The sequence below is a fragment of the Chamaea fasciata genome, unplaced genomic scaffold (genome assembly GCF_029207755.1).
Source record: "Chamaea fasciata isolate MVZ Bird 193981 ecotype frontalis unplaced genomic scaffold, bChaFas1.0.hap1 SCAF_3, whole genome shotgun sequence".
Taxonomy (NCBI): Eukaryota; Metazoa; Chordata; class Aves; order Passeriformes; family Sylviidae; genus Chamaea; species Chamaea fasciata.
The window spans coordinates 87,310,346-87,335,324 of NW_027094088.1; the positions used below are offsets into that span (position 1 = coordinate 87,310,346).

Genomic DNA, 24,979 nt, shown 5'->3' on the forward strand with positions numbered 1-24,979 from the left:
TGCAAGGGCAAACCATACAGGTGTGTTGTTTTTCCTTTGTTGTTGTTGTTGTTGTTTGTTCTTTTTTTTTTTTTTTAAATAATGGAATACGTATACTCTCTGCTATATGTTTGCTCTTAATTCCTATTGAAATTTGTTCAGCAGTCTTCAACCAGCTGTCAAGAAAGCTTTATCTCCTGTACAAATAATTCTGACACTTGTACAAGATAATTTTAATGTGACTGTTCTCTCCTTCTGAAGTTTTGCTTTTTTAATACTAGGCTCAGGCAACTGAAGGCTCAAAAAATAAAAATATTAGATGAAACTCCATTAAAGATGCAGGGTGGTTTACGGAAAACAAGGTAACTAAATTATGGATATGCCCCTTCTCTTCTTCACCCCATGGAGATAGTAATGACTTAACCTTGAATGGCCAGGTATAAAACAAATCATCTATATGTAGATTTAGAACACTTAAACATCTGGTAGATGAGATTTGTTCTTTAACTCTTCTAGATCAATCTAGGCCAGTGGAAATTCATAAAAGCAGAACAGTTTGCTATATTGTATCTCTTGCATGACTTTATTATTTCCTTCTTAATACTTGAATGCCTCTAGTATGCATACAACCACAAACCATATTAAAGAGTGATTAAGATTTCAATATCTGGAAAAGCTAGAATTAATGTTGCCAGTGTGATTTCCTGTACCATCTCTGTTCCTCTCAGTATAAATGCATTATAAACTGAAGTTGAATAATGTCTTTTTGCCTACATTACGCCGTATCTATACATGTACTCCAATACTCCTATGTTTCAGTTAAATCCCAGAATACTGGGTGTGTCTTCTGTTTAGAGGACTACTTAAAATTTTAGATTTCCTTGCTCTGCTTTTTGCTGGATTCTAACAGTTGAGGAGCTTTCTTTATTAAAATAATATTGGGTGCAGTGATTGTTCAACTATAAATGTAATCTTGATTTTTTGAGAATTTTTTTTAATCACATTCAGGTTACGTGTTCTTAATACAGAGATGACGTGTTGTCATTTGAAAATTTTTATGCAAGGAATTTTATATCCTGTCCTTAATTTTGAATGCTATCACAACTCATATATGCAAATTTAAGAAGCTCATGAGAATGATGGGTACTTCTATAACAATCTCTAATGAATGTGTGTGGTAGAATCTCTCTATTGATTAGGTTTTCTACTATGTAATTTAAATTTGTTTGTGATAAAATCACTTTATACCATTTTGCTACACCAAACAAGCCAGTACTTCTGAGTTCTCTGTTCTGTGACAGACTTTCTATTTCCCTGGTCATTATACCAGCCTGTTTCACAGACTTTGTTTTTTTGTTATAGAACCATAGAGCAACCCAGTTGAAAAGGGACCTCAGAAGATCACTTAGTCCAACATTTGATTAGAAAGGGAGCCTAGGTGAGAGCATCTAGCACCCTGTCCAATTGTCTCTTGAAAAGCTCCAGTGATGGTGTACTGTCTTGGTTTAGGAAGACAGGTATCTGCTAGGTAAAATTACAATTAGAGGCTCTTTGGTAAAGATTTGGGAAATAGGAATAGCAGTTTTTTACTAGTATGTAATACAAAGCAAACAAACACAAAAAAACTCTTCTCTCACCAAACAACTATAGCATTAATGACAAACAACAACAGTACTAAGAACTTTGAGGGCTTTGTTTTACAAAACCCAGGGCAGTTTGGTTTCGGTGTCCTTGCAGGATCTTTAGAGCACTAAGCTGAAACAGTGAAAAAGTCCCGGGCTGGTAGCTGGGATGGCAGGGTGTCCCGGCAGGCAGGGGCAGGATGTCCCGGCAGCGCAGGGGGTGCAGGGTCACGCTGCAGCAAGAGGAGCAGCGCCGAAGAAGCCGAAGGCGAGGCAGAAAGCGGCCCAGCTTCTGCGAGTGGCAGAGAAAAACTCAGGATTTAGGTTGAACCGGTGATAGTAGATTTCTCAGGACTGGATCCCTTTGGCTACAGTGAAACTCCTCTAGCTAGCAACAGCCGTTCTCCGCTCGGCGTGCTTTGCGGCGGCTGAGCTCCTCGAGGAGCGGCAGACACACGTCTCCCCGAACGCCGGAAGCAGAAAAGCACGCAGCTGCTTCAAGCTTTGTCTTTTACTTGCGTTATCTTCCCTTTCCACCTTTTGTCCACCTCTTTGTTTCGGTTAAGTACTTTCCAGTATCTAACACTTGGTCTCTTTGGTAACTTGTGGGGAAAAAATTCTTTAGAGGAAAAAAAAGGAACAAACCTAACCCCCAACATTATCCACCCCGAATTTTTTTCTCATACCAACATATTACATTGAGTTTTAACTGTTAAAAATACATATATATATATGCAAATATGGATACAGCCACATTGTCATGGGTAGTTCACCTCAAAACAAGGTTCCTTTGAGGTATGCATCGGGTCTTTCCATTCTTTTGCATCACCTACCAGGTGCAACCTGGTCTCTGAGCGAAGACAACTCCACGGATGGGATTGTTTTTGCTGGAGGCAGGATTAATTTAAACAGTTTTTCTCAGCATACTTCTCATGTGTACTACTGGAACTTTATTTTCGTCTGTCTTTTGCAAGGGCTCAGATTGGGCAGGACCTGCTCGGTTGGTGGAACCTCGAGTGTTCACCAACCAGGTGGCTTTTGCTAAATTAGTATTTCAATTTTTAAAGGTTCTCTCACTCAGTGCTTTCAAGGTAGTTTTAAGCAGGCTATTGCACCGTTCAACTTTTCCGGCCGCTGGTGCATGATAAGGAATATGGTACACCCACTCAATGCCATGTTCTCTAGCCCAGGTGCTTATAAGACTATTCTTGAAATGAGTCCCATTGTCCGACTCGATTCTCTCAGGGGTGCCATGTCTCCACAGGACTTGTTTTTCCAGGCCCAGGATGGTGTTCCGGGCAGTAGCATGAGGCACAGGGTAGGTCTTTAACCATCCAGTGGTGGCTTTCACTATGGTTAGCACATAACGCTTGCCCTGGCGAGTTTGGGGAAGGGTGATGTAGTCAATCTGCCAGGCTTTCTTATATTTATATTTGGACTACTGCCTACTATATCATAAGGGCTTCACTCGCTTGGCTTGCTTGATTGCAGCACATGTCTCACAGTGATGGATAACTTGAGAAACACTGTTCATGGTTAAATCTACCCTTCGGTCTCGGGCTCACTTATAGGTGGTATCTCTGCCCTGATGACTCGAGGCATCATGGGCCCATCGGGCTAGGAACAACTCTCTCTTGTGTTGCTAATCTAAATCTATTTTTGACACTTCTATCTTGGCAGCTTGATTTACTTGCTTGTTGTTTTGGTGTTCTTCATTAGCTCGACTCTTGGGAACATGGGTATCTACATGGCGGACTTTCACAGGCAGCTTCTCTACACGAGTGGCAACGTCTTTTCATTCATCAGCAGCTTAGATTGGTTTTTTTCTACGCTGCCAGTTGGCTTTTTTTTAATTTTTTAGCCAGCTTCACAGAGAATTGGCTACCATTCACGAATCAGTGTAGAGGTAGAGCTTTGGCCATTTCTCTTTTTCAGCAATGTCAAGGGCTAATTGAACAGCTTTGAGTTTAGCAAGCTGACTTGATCCCCCGTCTTCTTCAGTGGCTTCTGCAACCTGTCGTGTGGGGCTCTATACGGCTGCTTTCTACTTACGGTTCATTCTTACGATGCGACAGGAACCGTCAGTGAAAAGAGCGTAGTGTGTTTCTTCTGCTGGCAGTTGGTTGTACGGAGGAGCTTCTTCAGCCCGTGTCACTTGTTCCTGCTCCTCTTCGTCCGTGAAACCGAAGTTTTTTTCTTCCGGCCAGTTTGTAATTATCTCTAAAATCTCAGGGCGATTTGGGTTTCCAATACGGGCACGCTGTGTGATGAGGGCAGTCCATTTTCTCCATGTGGCATTGGTGGCATGGTGCGTGGAGGGAGCCTTTCTTTTAAACATTCACTCCAGCACTGGTAGTCGGGGTGCCAAGAGGAGTTGTGCTTTTGTGCTAATCACTTCTGAGGCGGCTTGAACTCCTTCATAGGCGGCCAAGATCTCCTTCTCTGTGGGAGTGTAGTTGGCTTCAGATCCTCTGTAACTTCGACTCCAGAAACCTAGTGGTCGGCTTCGGGTCTCCCTTGGCACTTTCTGCCAAAGGCTCTAGGACAAACCGTTGTTCCCGGCTGCAGAATAAAGCACATTCTTCACATCTGGTCCCGTCCTGACTGGGCCAAGGGCTACTGCATGAGCAATCTCCTGCTTGATCTGGGCAAAGGCTTGTTGCTGTTCAGGGCCCCAGTGGAAATTGTTCTTCTTGCGGGTAACCAAGTAGAGAGGGCTCACGATCTGACTGTACTCAGGAATGTGCATCCTCCAAAAACCTATGGCTCCTAGGAAAGCTTGTGTTTCTTTTTTGCTGGTCGGTGGAGACATTGCTGTGATCTTATCAATGACTTCAGTGGGGATCTGCCGCCGTCTATCTTGCCACTTTACTCTCAGGAATTGGATCTCTCTGGCAGGTTTCTTGACTTTGCTCTTCTTGATGGCAAACCCGGCTTTCAGCAAAATCTGGATGATTTTCTTTTTTTTTTCGAATACTTCAGCTGCAGTTTTTCCCTACACAATGATGTTATCGATGTACTGTAGATGTTCTGGAGCCTCACTCTTCTCCAGTGCAGCCTGGATCAGCCCATGGCAGATGGTGGGGCTGTGTTTCCACCCCTGGGGCAGCCGGTTCCAGGTGTACTGCATGCCCCTCCAGGTGAAAGTAAACTGAGGCCTGCATTCTGCAGCCAGAGGAATGGAGAAAAATGCATTGGCAATGTCAATAGTGGCATACTACCTCGCTGCCTTGGACTCTAGCTCGTACTGAAGTTCCAGCATGTCCGGCACAGCAGCGCTCAGCGGTGGAGTCACTTCATTCAATGCACGATAGTCCACAGTCAGTTTCCATTTTCCATCAGACTTGCGCACAGGCTAGATGGGGCTGTTGAAGGGTGAGTGGGTTTTGCTGACTACTTCTTGGCTCTTTAGCTCACGGATCATCTTGTGGATGGGGATCACGGCGTTTCGATTTGTCCGATACTGCCGACGGTGCACTGTCGAGGTGGCAACAGGTACTTGTTGTTCTTTTACTTTCAGGAGTCTCACTGCAGATGGGTTCTTTGATAGTCCCGGCAAGGTGTTCAATTGCTTAATGTTTTCTGTTTCCACAGCAGCTATTTTAAAAGCCCATCTGAGTCCTTTAGGGTTTTTATAATATTCATTCTTGAGGAAGTCTATGCTTAGAATACATGGAGCCTCTGGGCTGGTCACAATCGGAAGTTTCTGCTACTCCTTCCCGGTTAGGCTCACCTCGGCTTCAACCAGAGTCAATTCCTGTGATCCCTCCGTCACCCCGGCAATGGAAATCGGTTCTGCCCCCACATGTCCTGATGGCATTAGAGTACACTGCGACTTAGTATCTACTAAAGCTTCATATTTTTGTGGCTCTGATGTGCCAGGCTATCGAATTTACACAGTTTAAAAACCCGATTTTCCCGTGCCTCTTCCTGGCTAGAGGCAGGGCCCCTCTAGCACTGGTTATTATTTTCTTCTTGGACATACATGGTAGAGGTTCCTTCGAGGGAATCTGACACAGCATTCCCACCTCTGTAATACCTGGCAGCTTGCTCATGGGAGGCTGAGGCTACTTTCATTCTAGTGGAACTCTCTTTGTTAGCGTTTCTTTCCTTGAGTTCACGTACCCGTGCTGCCAGGACAGAAGTAGGTTTCTTATGTTACGCTCCCATGTCTTCCCTATGGTCCCGCAGATAAAACCACAGGTCAGCTCGAGGGGTGTACCCTCTCTCTCTCGCTGGGGGATGTTGGGCTCTGATTCTGGGGCCTGTGACTCGCACCGGTGCTACATGGGAACTGTTCCTTCTCATCTCCTTTTTTATTTCTTTCATCTCCTCTTTGAGTTTTTTCACCACTGCAGAGACATGAGCTTGCATTGGGCCACTGATCATACTTTCATAATTTCTGAGCTTGTTGGCAACAGAACCCACTGTCTCTCGGTTATCCTCGGCATTAATTGTTGCAATGAATGTGGCGTATTGGGATGGTCTATGAGTTGCCAGATTCCACAACATGTGCTCTGTGCATTTAACCTTGTCGGGGTTATTATCATGCTGTCTGGTTTTTCCAAAAAGTACTTCCAATACTGCCACTTCTCTTAACTGTTGGATTCCTTCCTCAAGGGTCTTCTATCGCATTCTATTGTTGTGCTCTTGCATTTTGTCTCTGTGGACAAATTTCTTTCTCACACTCATTAGAAGTCGTTCTCAAAGGGAAAGGGGCCTTTGCTTTCTTACAAATATCTGATTTATACTTGAGTCCTGGGTCAAGGGTCCCAAATTCCTTGCTTCAGCACTATCTAGTTGCACACTTGTACCCATAAGGTCCTAGACTCGAAGTAGCCAGGCTGTATAAGCCTCACGTCTTCGTCGTGCAATATTTTTTTGCAGATTACGTAGACTTTCATATGTTAGGGACTCAGTGATGATCTCAACTTGTGGCTCTTCTGTGGACTGTGAGGACTCTCTTTTTTTATTTTTAATACCAGGATCTGACGATTTCACTTTACACTTCCTTGTTTCCACAGGGGCGACTGCTGCTGGCTGTGGCTGCCCTTGTGGTTCAGCTGGAACCTGGACAGTTGTAACGTCTGTGGGTTCCACTGCTGCACCATCAGTCTCTGCCTTTTCGGGGCAGGGGGAGGGTTTTTCATGAGCTGGGGAAATGTACTCCTTCAGCATTTGGCCTATCTTTTTTACTAGAACTTCAACGCAATCCGGGTGGGTCTTTTCTGAGGTACGCTGTGGGGCAGAGTCAGGCTCTGGGGTATCATCCTTATTCTATGGGGTAGGTATCAGGGTGGTTATCTAGGTCAATCTTCCTTTATCTCTGAATGCTAAACAGAATACGCATATTAGCAGCACCAGCCATTGTATGATATCATTAGCATTCAGAGAGGATTTAAACTTTTCAAAAACTGGTGGGGCAGACCCAAAGAGATGGGTAAAGGGTTGGGAAAAAGAAACTTCCCCCGGTGTCATTTCTTCACAGTAGGTACCATTGTTAAAGTAACTCTAAAAACACACAGTTAGTGTACGATAGCTCTGAATCCATGTGCCTGCTTTCCAGAGGAAATTAAAAATCTATGAGTTCTTCACCTTATTAAGCCATAAAATAAACTGGATGACAGTCACAGTAGCCTTAGTTACAGGGCCTATGTTTAGATTAGGGCTTGCAAATGGAAGGAATACAGCCACAACCACATGCCACCCAAACCAGGCTAAGTTAGACCACATGATGCAGCCTAATGAGGTTTTTATATCTAACGCACACAAAAGAAAGTACTAGGTTAGTTAAGAACTGCTATTTCTCTTCCCTTTTCTTTTCTCAGTGCCCTCAAGCCCCACGTTGGGCGCCAAAATCTGTCTTGGTTTAGGAAGACAGGTATCTGCTAGGTAAAATTACAATCAGAGGCTCTTTGGTAAAGATTTGGGAAATAGGAATAGCAGTTCTTTACTAGTATGTAATACAAAGCAAACAAACACAAAAAAACTCTTCTCTCACCAAACAACTATAGCATTAATGACAAACAACAACAGTACTAAGAACTTTGAGGGCTTTGTTTTACAAAACCCAGGGCAGTTTGGTTTCGGTGTCCTTGCAGGATCTTTAGAGCACTAAGCTGAAACAGTGAAAAAGTCCCGGGCTGGTAGCTGGGATGGCAGGGTGTCCCGGCAGGCAGGGGCAGGATGTCCCGGCAGCGCAGGGGGTGCAGGGTCACGCTGCAGCAAGAGGAGCAGCGCCGAAGAAGCCGAAGGCGAGGCAGAAAGCGGCCCAGCTTCTGCGAGTGGCAGAGAAAAACTCAGGATTTAGGTTGAACCGGTGATAGTAGATTTCTCAGGACTGGATCCCTTTGGCTACAGTGAAACTCCTCTAGCTAGCAACAGCCGTTCTCCGCTCGGCGTGCTTTGCGGCGGCTGAGCTCCTCGAGGAGCGGCAGACACGCGTCTCCCCGAACGCCGGAAGCAGAAAAGCACACAGCTGCCTCAAGCTTTGTCTTTTACTTGCGTTATCTCCCCTTTCCACCTTTTGTCCACCTCTTTGTTTCGGTTAAGTACTTTCCAGTATCCAACACTTGGTCTCTTTGGTAACTTGTGGGGAAAAAATTCTTTAGAGGAAAAAAAAGGAACAAACCTAACCCCCAACATGTACCTACCATGTTCCTTAGGAGGTTGTTCCAGTGCAGGTTCTCACTGTAAGACACATTTTCCTCACGTCTTCTTGAAAAAGCAGTGCTTTTCTCTAACAAGACCCTTCCTTTTGTTTTGCCAATATGCATTTGAAATAGAAAATACTGTGACAATTGTCTGCTGAAAAACAACCAGCTCTGGCGACTGAGCTGTTGTTTGACCCCAGAGAAGGTTTTTAATAAAGTAATGATCTTCCTTTGGAACAAAGACATAAAAAAATGTGATCACAACAAGTAGAGTTCACACATCATTACTTGAGGTGTAGACAGTTCAGTTTCCCAATGTACATTATTTTTCAATGCATAACCCCCGTGCAAGAGATTCACATATAATCTACTTTAGTTACTGGCTTAACTTGACATTTTAAGAGTTGAGACTTTAAAGACTGTAACACAAAATATTTTTCAGTTTTATGCTTTCATCTTTTAAAAATGTCTAGGAGTTTTACCACTATATAAAATTATTTCTTGGATGTAGAGTGTCTGAATTCAAATTCCTACATGATCCTAGACCACATTTGTATTGGTAAAATTTAGTAGAAGCTAATAGAGCCATAAAAAAGTTATATGTTGTTTCATTTTTACAAACACATGATTTATTAAAAATAAAGTTTAATAGCAAAGATTTCTTGCTGTTAGTGAATGAGGATTAGATCTAGTAGATTTAAGTATCCAGAGAGGATGAGTCCCGCTTTTCTGAAATACTCATAATGCAGATTCCCTTTTCCTTCATTGAGGACTTTCTGCTAAGAATAAGAATGTGTAACAACAATTCTCAGGTATCTATAAATATTAGAAACTTATATTTATTTCATATTTCTATTGAAACAAATGATTTTTTAGATTTGATCTAGAGTTTCTAGGATTATTATTGATACACAGAAAATATTTTTCCTGATATGATTTATTCCTTAGTATTAGGCTACAGAAAACAAAATAATGTTAAGGCTTTTACATATGAAATATATTTATGAGTCAGATAACTGCATATATATTTTAACAGAATATCTACAATTCTGTGAAAATTACTCTGTTTTTAAAACAACTTCATACATGTAAAAGAGTCCTGCAAATATTATTGCTTTCACAAAATTCATTCCCAGTAATTTTTATTACTTTTCTTGGCTGTTTATGTTTTATCTTATATTTATATTAAATAAGGAAACTATGGCTAGTGCCAGTGGAAATAAAGAACTCATCCTCATCTGAGAAGAAAGTCCAGATAAAGAGTTGTAAACCTGGAGAGCTGAAAATATTTACTGCAGTGTATGTTGACAAAAAAAAAAAAAAAAAAAAAATTATATCCTTGGTAAATAATTATATGTTTTTCCAGTTCTGACCCCAGAAACTCTGAATTATGAATTCCTTCCTTGAAATAATTGAAGCAAGATAATTTAATACTTCTAATTCATCTTTCAGATGTGTTTTCCCCTTGCATTTTCAGTGTAGAGAAAGTTGTGCAACAACTGCATCATTTATTTCATGCTCTGAATATACCTATTTGCCAGTGAAGGCAATATTGAAATATTTTTGGAGATCATGATTTGTTTGCCCTCTTTTTATACTGATGTAAACCCCCTCCTTTAAGGAGATCTCTAAAAGATGTTGTTTTCAAAAAAAAAAAAAATTATGAATAAGCATAGATGCTATAAAAAAAAAGGAACAGCTTAAAAAAGGGGTTTTTTTCCGTTTTTAAGAATGAGGTGCTGTTCTTTGTCCTTCTGTATTTGTTAATTTTCTGTCCTTTTAATGAATAAAAAAATACCAAAAAAAAAAAAAAAAAAACCAACCAAAAAAAAAACCCCCAAAAAAACCAAACCAAAACCACAACAAAACAACAAAACAAAACAAAACCACCCAACCTCATTTAGGCCAGATTGCAGAGAGTTAAGTTTCCAATCTTAATTAGTTTCCAACTAGGTAGTTAGTTCTCAGTTATAGATGTTATAAACTAACATTTTTAAAAGAACATAAATGCTAGAAAACAATTTTAACCTTTTTAGACTTAAAAAAATCATCTGTATCAGCTAAATTAAAGTAGGTTGTAGGCTATGCCTAACCACTTTTGTTTTCATAAAGGCCATAATGCTCTAAACCACAGGCAAAAGGAATTTGTCCTGCAGTTTTTTTAATACTTTCACCTGCAAAACAGTTTTTTATTCTTATTTTCTTCTTCCCTGAATTTTATATTTTAAACATATTAATATGAGCTCATTTTATCGGTGTCAATAATTTTCTAACCCACCCCCCCAAATTTTCTTCAATATTGACTATCATCAAAACAAATTGAAATACATAAGTCTTGATTAACATTATATGCCCTTTAGAATAATTCTTCATTATACTTCAGATTAAATCTTGCACCCTTCGTTGCTATTTATGAAAATACCAGTTCATCCTGTATTTGTCTAGCGCATGTAACTTACGGGCAAGTGAGTAAATCTCCCCTGTTTCCCCACAATGAAAGCTAATTTAATTTTTTTTTTTCTATCCCTGTGTTCCTCTCCTGACAGGACACCCTCGCAGTCCCCACTGCTGGTGCTGCAGCACCTTTGACCCGTACAGTGTCTCAAAGTACCTGTAAGAAATGAGAAAACTGAGCTATTCTTCCCTTATGGAAGTTTAATTAGTCTTCGGATTTTTTTTAATGATGTGCAATTTCCCTCTTTTATAAACAAAGCCAACAGTTATGTACCATAACTGAGCCATGCACTTGACATGTCCTGAAACCTGACACGAGCAGCACATCTCTCCTATGCCTCAGTATATTTGTACTCTTTATTTTTTAACTCTCCACAGCAATAAGGGTGACACAGTGTATAGAATATAATTGATGTATTCTTTCTCCAATCAATGTGGCAAAATTTAAGGAAAGGTGTTGAGCAACCTGGTTTAGTGGAAAGTATCACTGCCCCTGGAAGAGGGCTTGGAACTAGTTAATATTTTAAGTCAGTCCAAGCCAAAACATTCTGTGATTGTATAACAAAAGTACTAAAATTACTCTAATACAAGAAAAACACTTGAAAATCTCTACCTTGTATTCATACAGCTGTGAATGCCTTCTTCAATTATGGAAGCATTTCCTACTTCATTTACTGCTTTATTCCATCAATAAAGATGTATTTGTAATATTGAATAGGAAATGAATAAAATTTAACTCTTTGTAAATAAAATACAGAAACTGATTTAAAGTTTCTTTTTCCAGGGGAATATGGATCATAAGACCTCTGGGTTTTAGTTAAAGAACATCATTGGAAATAAAAGTTTCATGCTAATAACATGCATAATGACAAAGAAAATCAAAGCTTATCTTACTTCATTTTGCAGGTTTTTCAGGCCAGTACTGTGAAACAGAAATGAATGAGTGTGATTCAGCTCCCTGCTTGAATGGTGCTGTTTGTCAGAATGATGTCAACAGCTATGATTGCTTTTGCCCTGAAGGTAAGTTGTTCAAAATAATTTATTTTTATTATCTTTGACAATTTTCAAAACTGCCTGTAGTTTGCAAAACATCTTCTTGACAGGCTTCAAAGCCATTGTTAAAACTTCTTTTCTGTGAAAGGCGTTCATTCCTTTCCAAAGTCTCCTTGGCATCTTTGTCCACCAAGTCAGTGTGTCTACCAAAACCACTATGATCATTAAGACTGGAGACAAATTAAGAATGGAGAGAGCTATACTTCTACATGTTACTTTACTTCAGACTGAACATAATGATTATGTTTGAAGTAGTGGAGAAAGCACAAATGAGCAGTACATGAATTCCATGGAAACTATCATCAATAAACTTACAAAAGATATTTCTAACATCATGAGTAATGTGCAGATTTCTGACTGATGGTCAGCAAGCTACGATGGTCATAATGACTTTAATAGTCTATCACTAAAAACCTATTAGAACTTTCACAAACAAAAATAATATGATTTTCAGCACCTGTGGTCCGTTTCCTTATAAATGCACACTGTTCGTTGTTATCAATACTGTATTAAAAAAATAGTGATTTCAGTAAAAAAATTAGTCAAAGAAAAACTAAAATGTTTTAAAACTTTTAAAATTACAGGTTTTTTCTGAAATGCTTTCACAAATGGGTTTCTTATGGATATTTTAAAATGGATTTTTAGTTAAAAACAAGGCCAAGGTTGTAATTTATAACCTGGTACATTATATGTTTTATTTATTATTTTTTTTTATTTTAATCTTCAAATTCTACTATTTTGTAAATATGGACTCATGGTACCTGATTTCATAGCTGACAATATTTCAGGTATGTATATATTACCACAGGCATTCCAGTGGTGATGAATTCAGAAACTCATCACAAGAGATGAAATTGCCACAAATAATTCTCATAAGTACAGCCTCTGTCATTAGTTAGCTTAAATTAGAAGCCAAAATAGATATTGGAAGGTAGCTGGAAATTAACCGTGGAAAAGATCATTTTGTTGTTTAAGCCTGCCTGATCAGCTTATACAAAAATAAATCTTGGCATACACGTTGATAATTTTGTGGCTTATGTGTTACCTGTGAGACATGGGTCTGATTAAACTTTAAATGCAAATAAGAACGGTTATTTTATACATTATTAAGGAATCAAGGGTAATTCTAAAGTTTTATGACTTAAGGATCAGTGGAAATTGGTTCCATGGTCAGTTTGAGAGATTGTAGGAATATGGCTTGCACTGAGGGTACCGATAGCTTAGCATTAGTCATGGTCTTCCTGCAGCCATGGCCTGTGACAGCACTAATAACACTCATTTTGTAGCATGACCATGAATTAGAATACATTTAGAAGAGCATGAAATGTCAGATATTGGAGAGGAGATTTTCTAGCAATTTCAACTACAGAAAAACACTGTTGGACCTCTGAGTTTGCTAAAAGTTGTTATGACGTAAGAAACTGAGGTAGTTTTGTCTGGAGGAGGTTCAACGGAACCTCATTTCTCTCTGCAGCTACCTGAAAAGAGGTTTTGTTGAGGTGGGGCTCTGTCTCTTTTGCCGTGCCTCTATCAAAAGGGTGAGGGAAAATGGCCCTAAATTGTGTCAGGGGAGGTTCAGATTAGATATTAATAGCTAAGAAAAAAAATCACTGAAAGAGTGGTTAGACACATGAATAATTGGCCAGGGAGGTAGTGAAGTCACAATCTCTGGAAGTGTTTGAGAGGTGCCTGGATGTGCCTCTTGGGGAGATGGTTCAGGGGTGTTTGTGGTGATGCTAGATTGTCAGTTGGACTGGATGATCTGGAAAGTGTCTTGCAACCTTGATAATTCTAGGGTTTTGTAAAACAAATAAAGAAAAAGTAGAAAAGCAACTATTTGAGAATGGATTTTAAGAGAGATTTTAAGAGTTGATTTTTATTTTGACAGCAGATGTCCAAATCCCAGCTTCACTTCATCTGTAATGTTGTCGAAATGGCAGCAGATACATAAATTCTTAAGTCTCTGCTCAACTAAAAGTTGAACTAAACTAATGAACATACTGAACCCTAAATTTGTGCTTTCATTTATTGATTCATTTTAAAGTATATTTTAAAGAAAATAAATGCATTTTCCTTTTAATGACAGAGCAGAAAAACCTTTGAGGATGATCTTTCCATAAGGATTGAAGATCACTTTTTACAAGAGTAAATTGAAAACAAGGGACGTAGAGACATTGCTTTAGAAAAATAAGGCACAGATATAGCTGAATAATGCATAGCTCTTTGGTTTTATTTCCAAGGATTTGAAGGCCTGAACTGTGAAATCAACTTTGATGAGTGCACTTATGGTTTCTGTAAAAGCAATTCCACTTGTTTAGACCTGGTTGCAGACTACAGCTGTGTTTGTCCTCCAGGATTCACTGGTAAGATTTCTTTTAACTTGGACAAGACTTTAAATAGCTAAACTATTTATTTTCTTTTCTGAAATTAATTGCACTTTGTTCAGTATTTTAGCATTAATAAAAATAAAATCAACTCAGGGTTTTGTGCGATTGAAAAATCTGTTTAATTTCCCTCCTAATACAATAAAAATGAAAGCAGTGAGTGTATGGAAAGCAAAACTGTATTTTGCATAGAAGAAAAAAAATGTACAAAAACATCTAGTCTATGAAACATAGGTGAGCAGGTAGCTGATGCTGTTTTATTCAGAAGATTTTATCACAGCCATACTTGATTGAGATCGTAACAAGAACACAATTTTAGTAAAATGACACTTTGTTCTCTTTAAGAAAGGTGCCATCAGATCTTTATGATAAATTCTTGTAAGTTGCACAATTGTGTGGCTAACAGGTTTAAGAAAACAGTTCTTGCAATCAGGAAAAGTCTTCAAGGCTCTATTTTCTTCCAGAAGCAGCTAACAGGATCATGGGGAAATCACAAAATTATTTGCCTCCAAATTTTTCTCAAAATTAAATATCTCCAAAAATATGCCATCTAAAGAACTGTGTCAGGCACTGAACACTAACTTTCAGCTGCTGATTTCAGAGAGGCAAATGGAGCAGGAGTAGTCATAAGTAGTAACAGGAAGACAAGGAGTGGCAGTCTAAGAAATCACACACAGTTACTGGATCTTGTAATAAAAAGCCAAACAGATTTGCCCAGAGAGCTCAAAATGTGACCCGTGGAGAAGAAAGGAAAAAAAAAAATGAAAGAGATTTATTATGGAGAAATGAAAAGTCAAATAAGCAAGCAGAACAGTGAAGGATGAGGGGGCCAAATTAAGTTAGTTTTAAATAGTAGTAACAACAGTGATGTTCAGTTTAGAAATTCTTCATTCATATTTTGTCAATGGTTAAAAGTGGGAAGACAAGACATAAGGAATCCAGAACAATATACAGAGATGTAGAATCTGTGAAAGTAATAGCATTTATAATTGCCACTGACATCTGTGAGTTCTCTTGATTCATGCAAACATATTCTTATATTATTCAGCATTACAAAACTGAGATGTGATATATTTCCTGTAAGATCTTATTTTCCTTTTTACTTTGGTAACTGGTTTTGCCATCATGAGTTTGCATAGTGTGTTTATTTTGCATCAATTTTGAAAATAACAGAGATGATTACAAAGTATTTGTTACCATAGAAAGAAGAATTTTAATGCAAATTTTTAAAAGAAGATGCTTTAAGAACTTTCTTCTGCACTGCTAGAATCAAAATGGAAAATGTCTAACTTTTCTGCAGTGGGTTGCTAACAGTCAATTTGAACTGGGTAATGCAGGGAAAGCTGTTCATTGGAAAATACAGCTACACTATTTTGGGATGTGATGGAGTCCACATTATAGAACGAGAACTACAAATTAATGTGCGTGTGTCACTAAGGAAGCCTGGCACAGAGTATGTATTCCTTAGGAGGAAGTCTTCATCCTATATTCCTACTGATGCAAACAGTTTGCCAGTCTTTTTCATACCAAGAAAAGAAGGATTCAGGATCTATTGACTGTAAAAAAGTTACAAGTGAGTTATAAGGAGATGCAAATGAATACCTTGAGGCCTATATAGAAGTCATAGAAGTTCACATGACAGCATAATAGGCTAATATGAAAAAAGCTCAATTTTCTCCTGTGTTTCTGACATGAAAGACTTTCCATCATGAATGTGCTTATTGATCTGACTTCATATTGACTTTTTTTTTGTGAAACAGGACAGCTCCCAGAAGGAAACAAATAAGCCAGCCTACTGACAGAAATTAGAAGTAGCGCCAAGGATCCTTCTGATAACACTGAATATTTTTGATCATGCTCATGCTTTTTGTATAATTAACTCACAGTCATTCATTGTGGATCTCATAAGGTCTGCTCTCTCCAAGCCTTCCAACAACTGTTTCACCCTCTCTAGAAAGAGTCTGTGATTCAAAATACTGGATATTTGGGCTTCTATCTTCTACAAGAGGCTAACACTGGCAAAAGAGTGGTCCATGTTCTTCTGAGTTTTAAGATTTATATGAATGGCATGCAAAGATATTGCTATAGTAACAGTGATACACTCAAAAGCTGTTTAAGGGCTAAATGAAACATAATGTGTATATATGTAAAATTCTTATCCACCTAATATTTAAGCAATATAGAAATTGCATAATCAATGTAGAGAAGTACCATAAACAGAGCAGTTCACTGATAACAATTAGCTCTGATGAAGGCACATGTTGAAAAGTTCATCAACAGACCTCCTAACATCCTGTCAATTATACCTTGTAGTCTTCTGATGAGACTTGATCAAGGAAGTAACATTTGAAAAAGTCCACTAATTGTATAAGACTGATTTTTACCTTTTTTTTAAAAAAAAACAAACAAAAAAAAAAAAAACCAACAAAACACTTTTGTTCTCCTATCATATTAAAAGCTATTTCCGAAAAAAGTTTACCTTTAACATCTTAGCTGGTCTGGTACAAATTTGCCTTAGGCCTGGTTGTTTGTTTATTTTCCTGATTGCTATCTGTGTGTGGAGGCATCAATCCTGATTGGGATAATGTGTGTCGTGCACTAAAGCTCTGATAGAAGGGCAGCTTGGAACAGGAGGGCCCCTTGGATGAATCCCCCTTGGACCAAGCTGTGGTGCCCCACAGGTGGTGGGTCTTTGTCCTTCCCTGAGTACAGAGCTGAGAAGGGGCAGTGCCACATGTGCAACGGGAGCAGGGATGGATAGCGGAAGCAGCTCTCTCCTGCAGAATAAAGCCAGCAGGACAGGAACACCCAAAACATCTGAGTGGGTCTTGAGAGGAGCAGAGAGCTTACAGCTTCTGCTGCCAGCTGAATTGTTTGTTGCAGAAAGGGTAAGCACCACAATTCTGCCAGCCTTTGGAACTTGCTGCATAGAATTTCCTTTACTCTAAGACAGGCAGCTCTTGAAAAAGACCAGGAATATACTTTCTCTACAATCAAAGTTTGCTCTCAAATGCCCTCCTGTGGTAATTTTCATACACAGGATTATGGTAATTATCCGGTAGTAAAGAGCTGCTGGACAAATGGACAGGTGGCAAAACTGCTACCCCCTTCCCTCACAGTATATTATTGGATTTTGCAAATTAGAGGGGCTTTGAGAACATCTGGAAGTTGAGATAGGTAAAGGCATTCCAAGTCTGGTAAACTGGCCAGCCTCAAAAATTAGAAAACATTTTGCACAACACTTCCAAACCTGAAGACAGGTGAAGTAGGGTATTTTGATATTGAATAGTGGGACACCTTTAATCCATTAGGTAGTAAGACACCTCAAATTAAAACATCAGTGGGAGAGTGTTGAATTCATCAATGATACAGAAGGAGGAGACAATTTTATGAGATGTGATTACTGACCATTGTCATTATTTAAGTGGATTCTCTATGGTAAAATAAGTAATTAGAACTAAAGAACTCTGTAATTCACTGGTTTTGGATGAGAAAGCATGGGTTCTTAATCTTAAATAAATGATCAGATTATATTTTTTCCATCACTGACCCTTTTGCTATTTTAAATTTTGGAAGAGATTAATTTAATTATTTATTTGATTATTAATTAAAAGTATTTCAAAGCTGTTCATGTATATGGATGAGCCCTATGCTAGTGAGGTGACAGCAGTGAATACTGGGTAGAAAAACTTGATTCCAAAGTGGTTTTTACTTCATCACTTAGCACAGAATTTTGTAGTTGTAGTTTATATGCATGAGATTCTTAATCTGACTTCCTCACTTATATCAGGGTTCATATGAATTCTCTATGTGTAAAATGCTCTTTCTTCTAAGTTTTGCCCGTGTCTCATTAATGTTTACCTTAATAATGAGACAGCATGAATCAACAGCCAGAATCTACCATCAGTCACAGATTGACTTAAATTTACACAAGAGTCTAAATAAATATGCAAGCCTTTTAATATGCTTTCTGAAGATCAAATCTGTATAGTTTCCTCTATCATGTCTCATATTATTGGGCTTTAGGAATTCTCTAGTAGATATTGTGGCTAAGCAAGCAGGCACTGCAACACTGAACATTTGAAAACCAAAATTATACAAAGATGTGCAAGGTCTTTCAGCTCAAACCACCAAAAGACACAGGATAATATCATTCTCTGAGATTTCCTGCGTATTCTTTTTCTGTGTACTCTTTTCCTCTGGTATTCTAAGCTTTGTTTTTAGTAAGTCTGGAAAAGTTGTTCTATTTTAGGCACATAGATGCTGACATAGATGCTTTCTGTTACTATTAGGACAACTGCATAGTACAAAATCATTGAGTCACTACATCCTCTTTTCTTTGTTAATCACAAAAGATACTGTCCCAAACAATTCAAAGGAGAAAAAAAAAAACAAAAAAACCAAAAAAAAAAAACAAAAAATAACCCCAAACAAACAAAAAAAAACCCAAAAAAAACCCACAAAAAAAACAAAAACAAAAAAACAAAAAACAAACAAACAAACAAACAAAAAAAAGACAAAACAAAACAAAAAAAAAAAAAAACACCACTGGCCTGAAAGATCTACCTCTATCCAAACAGAGGTTCTGGCAAGGTGGGGGTTGATCTTATCTCCCAGACAGCTAGTGACAGAAAAGAGGACACAGCTTCATGAGGGGAGGTTCATCTTGGACATCAGGAACAATTTCTTAATGGAAAGGGTTGTCAAGCACTGGAATGGGCCAACAGGAAGGTGGTGGAGTCATGAACAGTGGAGATGTTCAAGAAATGACCGGACATGGATGGCCCTTAGTGCTATGATTTAAGTTGACATGGTGGTGATTGGTCAAAGCCAAGACTCGACGATCTTGGAGGTCTATTCCAACCAAATTGATTCCGTGGTCTATGGATGCTCACCCACCCTTAGAGTCAATCACAGAAACTCAGTCTCACTTGCATGTCTTGCATCAGATAATTATTCCACATCAATCAGCTCTTATGGCCATCACAGAGGCAGCTGAAAAGCCAGTTCTTTTCTGTCATGTCCCCTAATGACCGAGTTCATTTAAACAACCTGCCTCTGTCTGAGCTCTAGTCAAAGCGCTAAGGTTTTTCAAACCAAAACAAAACCTGGAAGCAGATGATTAGAGAGAAGGATGGTTCTCCAGGCTCCTGACCAGCAGAGCTCTGACTCATAGCAGGCCATGGAGGAGTGAAGGGCTGACTTCCTTTCCCCTGCTCAGCTGGAACAGCACAGATGGGCAGCTGGTTGCCACTAACACTGTAATGACAGGTTGCTGAGGGCAGGTTTCACACAGTGGGGTGTGAAAACTTAACATGCTGGAAAATAAACAACATCTATGCATACATAGAAATGTATTCACTGTGTATTCCTGGGTTATTAGAGAATATTTATTGTCATATCATGTGTAAGCGTACTTTCTTTCCTTTGAAGGAATTCAGGTTAGAACACTTGAATGGGAAAATAATTCAGTAGAGTGCAGAAAAATCTGTTCAAATTTCATCATGCTGCAAATTACATTACATTAATATTTTGGTAAAATAATACCTAAAAGTTAATAAATTGCACGAAAGAAAAGCAAAACAATTGGGTTTTTTCTAGTCATTTTAAATATAAGCAAAGTTGCTCAGTGTTTTTAATGTGAGAAATCAAATGGTACATTTCTCCAATAGTATTCCATCTGCAAATACTAGGCATGATTGGTTTAAATTAGAGGGTGAATAAAAATAGTTGGAACCACCTGACAAAAGACAAGTTAATTCTTCAATCAAAACTTTAATTAGCTTGTGTGGAATTTTCCTTATCTTTACTCTTCTGAAGGTGTTATGAGATTATTTTTGTATTCCAGTTTATCTCCATTATTTCAGACATAATGGTAGGTTCTTTTAATAGTGATTCCAACTGTCATGCATAACATAATGCATGTAGAGCATCCATCAATATCTTTCTGGGTATGACTATGTACTTAATTACTTTTAGATAAATTTGAAAATAATAATTTTATATGATTAGGCTTGATTTTCAATTTAAAAAATGTCAGTTTTTAGGAGGTTCTTATCATAAAAAAGGAAAAAACAATAATATCTAGAAAAATTCAAACAGTGATTAAAACACACACATAAAACACTGGAACATGTGGCTGAAATGTTTAGTATTCCTGAGTTACTGTGGAAAATAAACCCCATTTTTCCTTTACTACATATTTTTCTGTTAATATCATTGATACAATGACATTAACAATGAACATACAATGAATAGTAATGCCATCAGAGTGAGCACTGCTTTAACTTTTCACATCTGAGTACATCTGAAAAATAACACCTGGATATCAAGACAGAATTTCAAGCAAAATTTTTGTTATAATTGCCTCAAGAAAACTGTTAGGACTTAATTTTCTGTTATGACTTGAGCAATCAGTGAATAAACCCCGACATAAAAAAATCAACTTCCAAGCAACTTCCCCAGCACACATTTTTCATCCCTTACAGATATACTGTTAATGAATTTGAGAAACAGAAGTGGCATCTTAGATAAGAATGTTTTTATTTAGGGTTTGTTTGGCTTTTTTCTAGTATATGATTCTTCTTGTGAAAAAAATCCACTGAACCATTGATGTTGGAAAAAAGTTTGTTGTTCAACAGGGCCTTTGCAATACCAACTAGCTTAATACTGGATTTTTAGATTATATTTACCACTATATATTGTGTCTCCTTTTTAGACAATGAAACAATTATCTTTTGACATCCTTTGCTTTGATAGAGTCATACTATAAAAGGTATGACGCTATCAGTTTTGGTATGACCACACTAAATAGGAGTCATATTTGGTGCCATCTTTAGTGACTTGCTAACCTTTTTTTTTGTTCTTTACTTTTTGGCTTTCCTCTTTGTCATGATTTTTTTTCTTTATTTTCTGTGGATGTCCCATCCCTAGCAGTGTTCAGGACCAGGTTTGTTGGGGCATTATGCAACTTGGTCTTGTGGAACGTGCCCCTACCCATGGCATAGGGGTTACACAAGATGACCTGTAAGATCATTTCCAAACCAAACCATCCCATGATTCCATGGATCTAACACGAACTTGGCCACTGGAGGAGTCCTGAGGCCCTTGCTCTTAGGTTGACACCTGAGCAGCATCTAGCAATGGCAGTGCCATGTGTGCTGGGTTTCGTGTCTGCAATGGGGATAATGGGAACATTACACCACAGCTTGACTCTCTTCACTTCAACAATGGGTTGACTGGAGACTACTGAGGAGTCTTGAGGCGGGAGGGAAAAAGTATTAAATGCAGAATGATGTTTTTTGAAGTTGTTTACACGACTTTCATAATTTTTTTTTTCCCCTTGGCACATTGGTAGCCAGGCAAGAAATGGCATTGGCTATTTGCTCTGGTAACAATAGAGCAACACCTTGCACCTAGTTATCCTAGTAACCTCCAAAAGCTCCAAGAATAGGGCATACGTATTTCACATGATGACAGTGATGCTACAGAGTCCAGGTGCCTCAGGGTGTGCTATCACTGTCACAGAAATACACCTGTCTCATTAAATTGTTTTGATGTTTTCCCAGGAAAGACACAGAGAGGGCTACAGGATGAGTGTACTTATTCTGCAAGTCTTCTAACAATCCATAGATTACTGGTTGTATGCTCTGTATTAGGTCTGTATACCAGAAGGGAGTTAATGTTTGCTATTAGCCACCTTGTACTGAACCTAATTACTCTAGTTTTGATTAAAGTACACAATGAATCCAAAAGCATTCAACCCTGATTTGAATGCATGAAAAAAACCCAGGATTTCACTGGCATTTTTTCTAGTAGTAATCACCATTAGATTTAGAAGTTTATATTAAATATTTTATTTAAATTTTTGTCTTCAACTTTGAGCTATTGCATCTCATTACCTTTTCTACACAAAATGAAAAATCCCTTTCTACTCAAGTATTTTCTCTTTGTAAAGACACTTACACACTGTAATCAAGTCACTTTTTGGTTTTGTTTCTTCTAAATGAAACAGATGGAGCTCTTTAAGCCTTTGCCGACAGCATGCCTTCTCCAGTTGTTGAATAAATTGTGTAGCTTTTCTTGCATCCTTCCCACTTATTCTTAAATATGGAACATTCTAATCAATGTTTTATGCAGAGGTATTTTACACATCAGTGTTCGGTTTTGTTTTATTTAAATACATCTGAGATTCTTTTTTTCTCACAGCACTGCAATAGTTCTCATATGCTGAGGTCTTCAGCAGTCCTTTTCAAATTCCTTTTATTGTTTCCCCACATACAGCTCAGCTACAGTTCAGTAGCAATAATCTGCATGATTTTTTTCTGTGCTTGTATCTGAAAACTACAAGTGACCAGAAGTAACCTGCAGTGCGTTGAAAAATGTACTTTTTAGCTAAACAAAAGTTATCACAAGATTTCACTTGGTGCATAGGCTTGGTCCTCTGTGGAAAGGAGAGGCAAGAAAGGAAGTGAGAGTGGAAGTTACATATCTGTTTGAAAGTTGGTATAACAGAGTAAGGACTTTTCACATTTGCTTCCAGAAAAAGGGACTCAGGGAAATATAAAATGCCTCATTTGCCTCATTATGGTTTTCTCATGAGAAAGATTTGAGGAGTGAATTCAGATTAAATGTTCCAAAAATTGTACTGATTTCTTTGGAAGGGTAGGCTTTAAGTATCTGTCCCTCTATAATTTCAACCATGTGCATTTATGGCATGCAGGAAGAATGTGTTTGTCCCTTCCTGCTAGTGTTAATACTTTTATCCTGTTTCTCTTGTCTGCTGCAAGCCTGGGCTCACCTTCTTTTATGCCACTAATGTAGAAATGCATTTTGAGGGAGAAATAGAATAAAGACACAGATTTGGATAGAAGCACTAGTCCAAAATCAGAACACAGATATCACAGACCAAGTAGCTTAAGACCTTTACCAAAAGGCAATGCAAGTTTCCAGACAATCCAACTCCTTACACAAACATATATCTTTGGACTTCCTTCAGTGTTATAAACAGAATTTATGCCCTGTAAATTATATAACCACATCACTAGAACAAAATGCTAATGATAATCTGTTTCATTCTTATCTCAGCAAAAACATAAAATATACTCTGTTGCTTTCTCACCTATGTATCTTCCTAAAGTCCAAAGATTTTTTATTTCCTCGGGGGAATCTTTCCAGTGGGTGTTATACTCACCATTACAAGGATTTCCTTATGGTCTAATATTTCACTGCAGTCTAAATACATTACTTCTACCCTGTCTCCTATGAATACTGCAAACTAATGACTTTTGCAAAAGTACTTCTTTATTTTATGATTGCCATCACATTTCTATTCAAATTTTCCTTATTTATGCTTTACAGACCCATTTATTTTGTTCATCCTAAAAGGTCATGCTTTTCAGCGGTTTGTCATTCCCAAAATGCTCATATGGACTCTCATTTGGCCCACAATTTTCTTGAATGCACCTCACTGCACAGTGCAAAGCACTCCAAAAGCATCTTTACTCCAGTAAGATGTGAATGGAAGGATAATTTTATACTTCTAACTGGATATGTTCTTTTTATATATATATCCCAGCAAAGTATTTGTTTTAAAACAAAATTTTGGCTTTTGTTCCTACTTTTCTGTACCATATCTTCTCTTTTGATTGGATTAAATCTGCTGTATCAAACTCTATCTTCAATTTGTTGAAATTCAGGAAGTCTTCTAATCCTGTTCTTCAATGTACCTTTTTTTGTTGCCATCAGTAAACTTACTTTGCTATCCACCATCCAGATTGTTGAAAAAAATTTAGTGGAATTGAATGGGCAGTAGATTGCTTTCAAAACATCTGCAATTCATTCACCCAATCTGGTGGCAAAACCACTGATAACTAATGAACGAATGTGGCATTTCATAAAGTTTTACTCATCTGATGATATTCTAGTATAGTTTCTATATAGACCAATTATTGGGATTTCACAAAAAATAGCAGAAACACTGGTGAACAGAAGGAGCATGACACATGCTACTGGGTTTTGTTATCCACAAATTGTGTGAACTTAGTGTAGAAGTGAATCAATTTGCTTATATAAGGCCAAATTTGTTTATGAATTGTTTTATATTTATAGGTTCTTGTACATAAACACTTCAAAGCTCTTCCCAATATTCTTTCTAGGAACTGAAGTTTCACAAATGGATTTTTAATTTCATGTCTTTGCCTTTTTTTTTTTCCTAAAGGCTGATTTTAGTGAGTCTTCAGGTACATTATCTACTTTTCACATGTTCACAAAGAAAACTATTGAGTTTTTGTCCATGAGTACCCAAGGGTATAGTTCATCAGACCAGCCTATCTATTTAACTCATCTGCCAATTCTACAGCTTTTGTTGTGTATTCAACATGGAATTTTTGCCCTTTAATCATAAGTATTAATTATAATAATGAGCTGCTTTACAGCTGGTCTTTTTACTGATGATTGAGGCAGAAGAAGCATTGATTACCATTATCAGTAGCTATCCTTCTTCACTGGGTGGCAAATCTCAGCTTTCCTTCATCTTTGATATGAAGGACATACAACATAATTTCTTGTTACTCTGGCCATCCTATAATAGCTACATGCTTTTGCTGGTCTGATTTCATGCCTGCATATTTGTGTTGTACTTTTTAGTTGATCCTTAGCAACTTGACCTGAAGGTTTTTCATGCTTTGAAAACCAGCAAGTGTTGTGTTTGCTCTCCTAATATCCAGTGTCTTTCTCCCACAAAAGGAAAATTTGTCCTTGTGTACTCATAGAAAGCAGCATCTTTGCTAATTACCTTTTTAAGGTAATATGTTTACTCTTTATCAGGTTTCAA

At 38.0% G+C, this 24,979-nt stretch overlaps 1 protein-coding gene across 1 annotated transcript in view; it reads left to right on the plus strand.

The window, feature by feature from the left end:
• The window catches only part of EYS (eyes shut homolog), a 742,046-nt gene that overhangs the window by 177,347 nt on the left and 539,720 nt on the right, over positions 1 to 24,979 (plus strand). The window contains exons 12-13 of the mRNA XM_066180316.1: positions 11,615 to 11,728; positions 14,002 to 14,124. Of these exons, the coding sequence (XP_066036413.1) occupies positions 11,615 to 11,728; positions 14,002 to 14,124 (237 nt within the window). The remainder of the gene's footprint in view (positions 1 to 11,614; positions 11,729 to 14,001; positions 14,125 to 24,979) is intronic.